The 10,598-nt window shown below is 42.1% G+C and overlaps 1 protein-coding gene across 1 annotated transcript in view; it reads right to left on the bottom strand.

Annotated features, from left to right (window-relative positions):
* Window positions 1-1,694: 1,694 nt before the first annotated feature.
* Window positions 1,695-10,598, bottom strand: part of C4_2H1orf141 (chromosome 4_2 C1orf141 homolog) — a 171,705-nt gene continuing 162,801 nt past the window's right edge. Inside the window, exon 9 of the mRNA XM_069232472.1 lies at window positions 1,695-8,100. Within this exon, the coding sequence (XP_069088573.1) occupies window positions 6,883-8,100 (1,218 nt within the window). The 3' untranslated portion in view covers window positions 1,695-6,882. The remainder of the gene's footprint in view (window positions 8,101-10,598) is intronic.

Here is a 10,598-nt window from a genome sequence, read left to right as displayed (position 1 = left end):
ATATCCTCTCCTCTTTCTTCTCCTCAACTATAATGCCAACATTTTTATTCTCCTTTTTGAAAAATGTAATAATGTGCACAAAAGGTCAAATCTAATCAAATCAACGTTTATAAAGTGAAGCTACTCACCCATAAGGGTCTCAAGGTGCTGAGGGGGTGTGTCCTCTGAGCTTCAGTTGAAGAGCCAGGTTTTAAGGTCCTTCCTGAACTTATGCAGTGATGGGGACTGCCTGAGCTCTTTGCTGCGAGGAAGGCGAAGGATCTTCCACTAGTTGAGGTCTTACGTATGTGGGGTACGGTGGCTAGTTCTTCTTGAGTGGAGCACAGAGGTTTGGTGGGGAAGTAGAAGGTGATGTGGTCGTTGAGGTAGGCGGGTCCTAGGTGGTGGAAGGCCTTGTATGTGTGTACAAGGAGTTTGAAGTTAATCTTTTCCTCAATAGGAAGCCAGTGGATGTCTCTTAGGTGATTGGAGAGGTGTTCACGGCAGAGAATGTCCAGGATGAGTCTGGCGGAGATGTTTTGGATGTGCTGTAGTTTCTTCAGGTTCTTCTGAGTGGTGCCGGCATAGAGGGCATTGCCAAAGCCGAGTCCGCTGGTAAAAAGGGCATGGGTCACGGTTCTCTGGCAGTCCTTTGGGATCCATTTGTAGATCTTCCTAGGAAGTCAGAGAGTGTGAAAACAGGAGGATTGACTGCATTGATTTGACAGGTCATGGTGATCGATGAGTCCATGATGAAGCCAAGGTTGCATGCACAGTCTATAGTGGTGGGGGGGTGCTGAGGGTAGATGTCCACCAGGAGTTGTTTCATGCTGGTGTGGAGGATCTCAGGATGAGGATCTCAATTTTGTCAGAGTTTAGCTTGAGGTAGCTATCCTTCTTCCAGGCGGCGACGGCTTCCATCCCGTGGTGGAAATTCTTCTTGGCAGTTGTGGGATTTTCGGTGAGACAGATGATCAGCTGGGCACAGGAGATGATGTTCAGCCTGTGGTTCCTTACGATGGATGAGATTGGAGCCATGTAAATGTTGAAGAGTGTGCGCAGCTGATCTCTTTAGGTTCTGACAGGTAAGGTGGTAGTCTGACTCTCTGGGCTCTGCCAGATAGGAAGGAACTTATCCTTTCTAGGGTCTTTCCGCGGATGCCGGCTGTGTGGATTCTGGAGCAGAGGGTGGTGTGTGAAACCATGTCAAAGGCGACCGATAGATAGGTCTAGTAAAATGAGGGCTCCTGTATGGCCGCAGTCGAGAAGTGAGTGGATGTCATCTGTTGTGGCGAGGAGGGCGTTCACATATGTGTTTTTACCAACATTTGTATATTTAAAGTACACCATTTTTAAAGGGTTTTGTGTTATCCTTTTAAATGTATTGACTCATCTGCTATGGAAATTTGTGTACACAATTATACAATCAATAATCAACACTCACCTCTAGAAAGGCTGACAGTTTGTCACAGGGTCTAACTACATATTTACAATTGTAAAACATAGCTCTTTTTATCACAATGATCACTCTCTTGATATGGCTGTGCCTGATCCGGTCCTCCAGTTATACTTGTAACCAACATAGCTGTACAACCACATATTTGTTGGTTATAAAAACTAATTGGAATGATTGAAACAGGCAGTATAATGTACTCCTGATTCGAATTCTTAGGTCAATTACTTGGATGAAAATAACCAATGTCAGAAACCCTTGCACATGGAAGTTTATTTATTTGGTTTTTGAATTATGGTATTCCACACCTCCTGCATGGAGTAATAGATACAGTAATCTAGAGTTGTGTATACAGTTGTACAAAGAATATAAAAGGTGAGCTTTTTAGGCAGCGAAAGTCTGATAAAAAAAATCCAGACCTAGTGTCTCGTTGCATTTTACTTTGTCAATCACCCTGATAATTCCATGACTGACATTTCTCTGCCCAACAATAAGATCTCCTCAACATCAAGTTGTGATTGATTAATATAGCGAAAACGGTTTAAAAAAAATATCCTCCACAGAATGCAAAACCTCCTTATATAACTAAGTATAATATTTCATAAAACCATTATTATTGTTTTGTTAGATGAGACACCATTACCACCTTGATTCTTAACAGAGACAAAGTTCTTATCTGATTGTGATTTCTTCTTTCAGGATAATGAAATGTTCTGACTGTTCCCTCTTTTTCCAATGGGATTGCTGGTCTAAGGTACATCTTTTTCTCTTTTAAGGTCCAACACCTAATTTACTTGTTCCTTGTCTGTTAAACATCCTTTGAAGATAAATCGAATGTGAAGTGTGGCATAATTTCTCAGCAGTTTTCAGCTTCTCCAATTTTGTAATTTATTTTTTCTAGGGAATCACGACATACACATCACGCAGAGATTACATATCAGCGAAACTTGCATTAATTGGCCTAAATACTGTAATCTTGTATGCATTTCACGATCACATAGGCCTATAAAAAGCGTGGTTTAAGGACCATCTGATTCTGAATCCTCAGACAAGAATCAATTTTAATGTAACACCAGCAGAGTGAACATCAAAATATCTCAAATGTGCTCACCAGTTGATATGTTGATCAAAGAAATCTGTATTATAGAAGGAAGTGTGGAACCGGACACAACACAGTTTTATGTCATAGCTCTCTGCTATGTTTTTACAATAAAGCAGCAATTATGGCTGTCAGTTTGAGGAACATATTATCATAGATGATTCACCCTGCTCAAGTTGGTTTCATGGAAGGGTGTCATGCTAGTGATCATATATGGTACCTGCTAACCTTCATTGCAATTGACCGTTTTATCCTCAATGCTATAACTTCACTAAATTCAGAATAAAACATTTTGAGAGGGCCAATGGACACTAATTGGAATTTGCGATGTGTAGATTTGACTTTGGCAACTACTACTTCAGGTTTTTTCAGCCTTTAAATAAGCATGTTACTGTGAGAGTAGGCACCAATGGTGTATTCTCGGAAAGCAATAAAGGGGACGAGGATTAAAACACTTGTTTATGCGGACGACACCTTACCAGTGATCCAGATAAAGCAGGTAGCTACTTCTCTTAGACTTTTGAATAATTTTAGTAACCTATGAAATCAAAATGAAACAGGGGCGAAACTGAGGTTTGCACCCCACTCATAGTTGTTATCCTCACATTTTATAAGTAGGAAAATTAAGTGAACTAGAAGAAAGATTGCCTATCTTTGTATTTCTGTACAACATATCTTAAAACGTACTTAAAAATACAGATACGATCTCTAAAGCAGTTAAAAGTGATTGAACCAGACAGAGAAGGTTGCAACTAAGTCCATAGGGTAAAATGAATGCACTAACAATGTGTATTTTACTCAAGTTACTTAAGTTCTATAAAAAGTCTCCCACTTTCATTAAGTAAACATCTGATTAAAATAAATTGGAATGTTTATGGGGCGAAGGGAAAAATAATGTAAAACGCCTTGGGTATTATCAAACCGAAGGTAAATAAATGGTGGCTTTGCATTTCCATCCCCCTTGCATTAACGCAAAACTTTGTTATCACCTTTCCCACTTCGGTTTTAAACGTCCGATAAATAAGACAGGTGTTTGGTGCTATGTTGAAGGGTTTTTGTTAAGCCATTCAAGTGACTGTCCTTACGAAGTATAAAACAAATGTTGTTCCAAAGTAAGATTATACCACCTCTGAAATGTACTAATGAGTAGCTAGAATTGCTCGGTGACACTCGACTTGTGTATTCAATCAACACTAATCCTTAGTTTGTGGTGTAACCTCAAACCCCCTTTAGAAATTATATTATATAATGGACATACCAGAAATGACTATCTGAAAAGGATTTTGTCTCATTTGATATCAATGCTTTTCAATGATTTCCTGAAATGCTTGCGACTGAGTACCACTAGCCTTGTTTTGCTGGCTGAGGGAATGAGGGTTCTGAACTAAGCTTTTCTTGAAAAAAATCTTTAGATCCTGAACAGAATATTTTGGCTACGTTTTCATGTATTCTCTACAACCTAGGAACCCCACAATTGACAGTGCTAAATGTGACTCTAATCTCAAATGCATTCAACTGAAACTGGCCTTCTGATTATACTGGCCAAATGTCTCAATGGAAAAAACTAGACTTGGCAACATCTGAACTTTTCTAGGCTTGTGATTCTGAATGAGGAAGATTGGGGCACATTATATGGATTGGTAATACCATTAAGGACTTAAGTTGTGATGCCATTTAGTTATTGGTTACGAACTGAACAGGTCACCCATGACCACACTATTCCACTTGTTGCCGTCAAGACTGTATATCCTTATATCCTATCTGAAATGTTTCTAGCATTTCTCTTATTCCTTTTTGTCCCTTTAATCTTACTGTAGTATCTGTAGGACTGACTATCAATGATGGTCTATTTTATAACCTATTTGGAAAGATGGCATCCTTCACGTATTTTATTACAGCACTGCTGTATTTTTGTTAATAGTGAGCTGCACTTTGACCCCGATTTCAAGTTGCACAGTGCAATTTTACCATTACTGTGTGGTAATTCTAGTACCGTGCACTTATGAATAAAACCCCTTGGAATGAGAAATTACTGTATGTGACCGATTTTCCAGCCACATAGAATTTGCCGTTCCATAGAGTTTTACAGAGTAGGGGTTACCGCAAGGAGTCACCACCGCTCTAAGCAGGTGCAGAGGCTTGTGGGTGTGGTGTGGGGAGACTAGAGGATGGAAAAGGAAACTATTTTCTATCAATCGGGAGCATTGAACGCATCCACTCCCAGAAAAATAAAGGAGACTTAATGGCAGCTGCAGCCAAATTTTCATGCGATCTTAATAGCCTGTTTTAGCGACTGGAAAAAAAATTGAGTCAGGTTCTCCCATACCTGGAAAAACTGGGTGTGGAAAAATCTAACTACTCAGAATAAGGCAAAGCGGAATTTCATGAAGCAACTCACCTCTGCCTCAATCATAAACAGGTTATTAGTTCTTCATTTATGACAGCTTTAAAAAATAATAATTTTAATTTTCGAGATAACCAATGTCAGTTCCATTCACTTCAGTGGTTAATTCAAAAAGTGAGAGGTTCTTGGGCTTTGGAAGAAGACGGTCAGTTCCTTTTTTTCCACCTTCCTAATGTCCAACGTTTTCTGAGCTCAGAGTTAAATAAGGTGCTAGAAAGGCAGGTGTGTAAGTGATGCACTGGAAATGCAGGGTGGCAAGTTTATGTATTCTACAGAACAAGCTCACTGGCCCTTTACCTTTAAATTGCCTTCCATGCCACATGGAATAGTTGAAGCTTGAAACTAATGGCAATTGTTTTTTTACTTAAAAAAACAAACTTCATGGAATAAGCAATGAGACAAAGGGGGTCATTATGACCCCGGCAGTCGGTGTAAATGTGGCGGTAGTACCGCCAACAGGCTGGTGGTACATACCGCTGAAGCCAACCCGCCAATATACCACACCGACTGCCATGGTGGTAGCAGCTGCCAGGCTGGAGATAACAATCTCCAACCCGGCGGCCGCTACTGTACCACCGGAAGCATTTTAACCCTGCGTACCGCCATGGTTTTCGTGGCGCTCGTAACGCCACGAAAACCATGGCGGTAGGCCCTACCAGTGACAGGGGATTCCTTCTCTGTCACTGGTAGGAGGCCCATTCCCCCACCCCCCTTAAACTTCCCAGATGCCCATCACCCTCTACCCCCTCCATCCACGCTCCTCCCCTTCCAAACACCCCCTCATACATGCACACTCGCAGGCATACACCACGCATTCACGCATTCATACATGCATGCATCCATTCATTCATGCACGCATCCATACACACATTCATACTGACACGCATTCACATTTCCATTCATACACGCATTCTCACACATGAACACCCACACAAACAACACTACACACACATTTCCATTCACGCACACACTCACACATTCATGCACACCCCCCCCCACACACACACACACAACACCCGACTTACCTGCATCCAGGGGGTTTTCGGGCAGGGGATGGGGTGCTGCTACCGCCAGCAGTGCCCACCAGCAAAACACTGCCAGGCCGTATTATTTGACATAATACGGCTGGCAGCAGTCTACTGGCGTGGCACTGCTGTTGGTAGCAACACCACCTTAACACCGTCCACCAGTATGGCCACAGACGGATTTCCGTCCTTCTTGTGGCAGAAATCCGTCTGTGGTCATATTTTGGCTGACAGATGTTAGCCACGGTGACGGTCTTTTAGCAGCCATCACCGCGGCGGAAGGTGGCACTTACCGTCACTGTTATAATGTTCCCCAAAATCTAAATATGTAGCATATTTATTATGTAGACAAATCATATTGCTACAACCCTTTCATAATCTTTGTTCACATTATCAACTGTTTGGCACTATAATATATTCTTCATACTATTTTACTTATTGTTCTAAAAAGTGCTGATACTGCCTCTAGGCATCTTCCAAGTGATTTGCAAAGGGATGAGCTACTGCGGCGGATGGTGAAACGAAAGCATTAACAACAGGAGACATTTAGAGTTTAGCCCGTTTGGTTTGTCAAAGTGGAAGGTGATCAGGTCTTTCAGTGCTTCCTGTAATTGAGGTAAAGGATGGTGGTGCCTTGTGACTAAAGAGATCTACGGCCAAGTTGCTTGCCACTTGGCAAGTTGCTTGCACCACCAACAATCGACTGTGAGAGGCTCACATTAGGCACTTGACTGGATGGCACTGATCCATATCATAGTATTGTTTTGTAATATCAGTGTAGTTGCTTGGTCCCCTATCACTTACTTTGGCAACTTCTTAAATTGATTTTTGTATACTACAGTTATGCTATGCTTTGAATTGTCAATTATTTGTTGGACACAACTGGAAATGTGTCCAGTTTATGTGGACACCTTTTCAAATGTCACTTTGTTCTTGCGGTTTCAAATTCCTCAAAGTCTTCATTTTGTGCTGTTGGGATGTTTATGACTGGAAAACCACTACTGGGCCTTGGCTTAGATTCAGGAGTTAACAAGGGTATTTCTTCTTGTCCTTGATCGAAATGACGGTCTGGCACGTCATCTGTGTGACTGATTTGTGGTTCTGTCACAGGGTTAGTCTTCAAGGGGCGCTCGCTTGATGATTTGCCAAAGCCACATATTTGTAAAGGGTCTTGACATGTTTGCTCTATTTCAGCTTCTACAAGAACCTGTGCATTTTCTATTTGTGAGTTTCCAGTTAGTTTCTCAACTGAGTTCATTTCTTCTGAATAGTCTGCACTGGGAGTCGATCCAAATGCAGTCTGCTGCTGGGTGTTAAGGTTTATGGGTACTGACACGGCAGGAACCCCGGTCAAGTTTATGTGTTCTAGACTTTGTGGAAAAGGTTTTGCTCTCTCTTTGAGATCTGACAGCGTATTTGCTAAGTCTGCGCCTTTGTTAGGAGGAACGTCTTTTCGCAGGAAAAGAGGCATGACACTTTCAGAGGTTTTTATTTGTTTGGCTATTGAAATATAATTCCACTTAACAGTTTGGTCCTCATCCGATATTTTGTGAAAATGGGAGAATGTTGTTGGCCTACCACCAGAAAAATGGGGACTAGAATTCATAGGCGACCTCATTCTACCTGACACAACAATAGGGCGGATTTCAGCGTCGGGATTTATTCCATTTATAACAAGACCAACACCTGAAAATTCCTCCTTTGGCCTTAACATCCTGATGGCTTTTGAAGAACCATTATTGAAAGGTATTGCATTTTCAAAAGAATAATTAGAACTCTTGGGTGTGGGTTCACTGCTTTCCCTTGAAAACCGTACAACTTCACTCGTGCCATCAGCAGCTAATATATGTACGTTGATTTTGAGTTTTGCTGACCAAAGTCTTTTCGTTTCTTTTTTTACTATTGCTGAGGCACATACTCTTTTCTGCTTATTGTCAATTAATCTGGTTGCATACTTGAGATTGCTTTGCACAACTGGACTTGACATTACTTGAATTCCAGATTTTCCACTTTGATTTTTGAATTTTGAGCGAAAATTTCTTCTATCAACGTTTGAAATGTCCTCGGTGCTCAGGCTTTTATAAGTAACAAACCGATGTCCTTGGTTATTGTAAACGATGGGGCGTGTTTCACTGGGTTTCTATGGGAAACAGAAAGAACAGAATGATCAAGGTTTCATATTGATCAAGTGATATACGATACAAACGTATAATATAGCCATATGTTTATATGAGTAAATATATTCTTTACATCCATGCATACACTGCTAAAATTAAAATCATGTACTTTTCTAGCCTGTAGACTATGCAAAAGAGTTTTATTAATCATTTTTTTCTACAACTGCTTTGAGAAGTTATGTTTTTATCGTTTTTTAGTGATGTATATATTCAGAAAATAACCACACAAAATTATTAAAAAGGAAATATTGCCAGAATATGGGCTAAAGGAAAGAACTGCAGACCAACAGCTGCCGAGAGCGAGACGGACTCACCTGGATGGGAGATGCTGGGTGAGTAGGTTGTGAGTAGTCACAGCTTTGTAAGGTCACTTTGTGTTGAGCACAGGAAACTAATGCATTATCTCAAGTGAAAAAGACATTCCGAGCTGGTCAGAATCACCAAGGGGAAAAACAGTGCAGGGGACATACCATTATCACACCTTGTGGTGTTTCTCCAATGGCATTTTTTGCCTGCAGATTCTGGGTTTTGTAGGTTAGATGGAGGGATAACATGAGGAACTGGTTCTATTGGTGACAAAAGCTGCATTACTTTTCAAACTGACACACATTTGTGAAGGTAAAACATTTTGTTTCCCATCCTGGAATCAGGAAACTAGGAATGATGCATGTTAGACCTGACAGCCTTAGGGTGGTCACCCCTAACTTTTTGCCTGCCCCCCTCCACTTTTTGCATACTGTTTTTGCTGGTTTTTAGACTCTGCGTACTTTACCCCTGCTTAGCAGTGCTAAAGTGCATATGCTCTTTCCCTTTAAACATGATGACATTGGATCATACCCAATTGGATTATTTAATTTACATGTAAGTCCCTAGTAAAGTGCACTATATGTTCCCAGGGCCTGTAGATTAAATGCTACTAGTGGGCCCTGTAGCTCTGATTGTGCCGCCCACTTAAGTAGCCCTTAACTATGTCCCATGCCTTCCACTGCAAGGCCTGTGTGTGCAGTTTCACTGCCAATTCAAGTTGGCATTTAAAAGTACTTGCCAAGCCTACAAATACCCTTTATCTACATATAAGTCACCCCTAAGGTAAGCCCTAGGTAACCCATGGGACAGGGTGCTATGTAGACAAAAGGCAGGACATGTACCTGTGTAGTTTACATGTCCTGATAGTGTAAAACTCCTAAATTCGCCCCTTGTGCATTCACTCAGACAAACCCCAAACACAGGATGCGCAGTCTCACTTGCAGACATTTGTATTTTGAATGGGTCTTCCTGAGCTGGGAGGATGGAAACCCTGACACTTACATGTTGAAGGATAGTAGCCTGCCCTCACACAAAGGACTGTCACACCCCCTACTGGGACCCTGGGAGACAGGATTGAACTGAAAGGGAACTTTGTGCACTTCTAAGCCACTCTTTGAAGTCTCCCCACTTCAAAGGCACATTTGGGTATTGAAACTGGGCCTCTGCCCCTACCAACTCAGACGCTTCCTGGACAAGAGAACCTGAACCAGAACCTTCAACCTGCCAAGAAGAACTGCCTGGCTGCCCAAAGGACTCACCTGACTGCTTTCTGTGAAGGACTGATGCCATCCTGTTGCCCTGCTGTTTTGCTGCTCTCTGGCTGTGCTGAGAAGTGCTCTCCAAGGGCTTGGATAGGCCTTGACTCCTGTTCCCTGAAGTCTCAGAACCTAAAAGACTTCATCTCTGCAAGAACTCCTTGTGTAACGAAAATCGACGCACAGCCTGCCAGAAACGGCGCACAGCCTGCATCGCGGTGAAAAATTCACTGCACGCCGAACTGGAACAACGCAGCCCGACTACGCATACTGACTGGGAATTCGACGCACGGGCCACTGGATCGATGCACAGCCGAGCTGGAACGACGCAGGCTGACTTCCGGAGAGGAATCGACACAGCGCCTGCCATGCGGTAGAAATTTCCAAGCAACGCCCACCGGATTGACGCAGACCCTGTAACTTTGTCCTGTCAGTGCTGGATTTCAAGGCATTGTCCCCGGGGCGTCCGAAAACCCCGCAACTCGAAGAGGATCCAAGACCGAGCACCTTCCCTGCGTGAAAAATAAACAACTCATCGTCGCATGCGGCCCGAGAAATCAAACACCTCCTTGTTTTCTACGCATCTCCTCCTCTGCTGTTCCTTGCGGAGGTTTTGAACGCAAACCAGGTATTTTGTGCTTGCAAGAGACATTTGTTGCTTTTAGGAGACTAAAGACATTTTTACAGTGATACTTCCAAATATACGTATAGCATTTTAATAATTTTGACCTGCATCTTATCAGATAAGTATTATATATTTTTCTAAACACTGTGTGGTGTATTTTTGTGCTGTTCTACTATGTTATTGCATGATTTATTGCACAAATAATTTACACATTGCCTTCCACGTTAAGCCTGACTGCTCAGTACCAAGCTACGAGAAGGTGGGCACAGGACAA

The sequence above is a fragment of the Pleurodeles waltl genome, chromosome 4_2 (genome assembly GCF_031143425.1).
Source record: "Pleurodeles waltl isolate 20211129_DDA chromosome 4_2, aPleWal1.hap1.20221129, whole genome shotgun sequence".
NCBI classification, from domain to species: domain Eukaryota; kingdom Metazoa; phylum Chordata; class Amphibia; order Caudata; family Salamandridae; genus Pleurodeles; species Pleurodeles waltl.
This window is presented reverse-complemented; position numbering and strand designations above follow the sequence as displayed.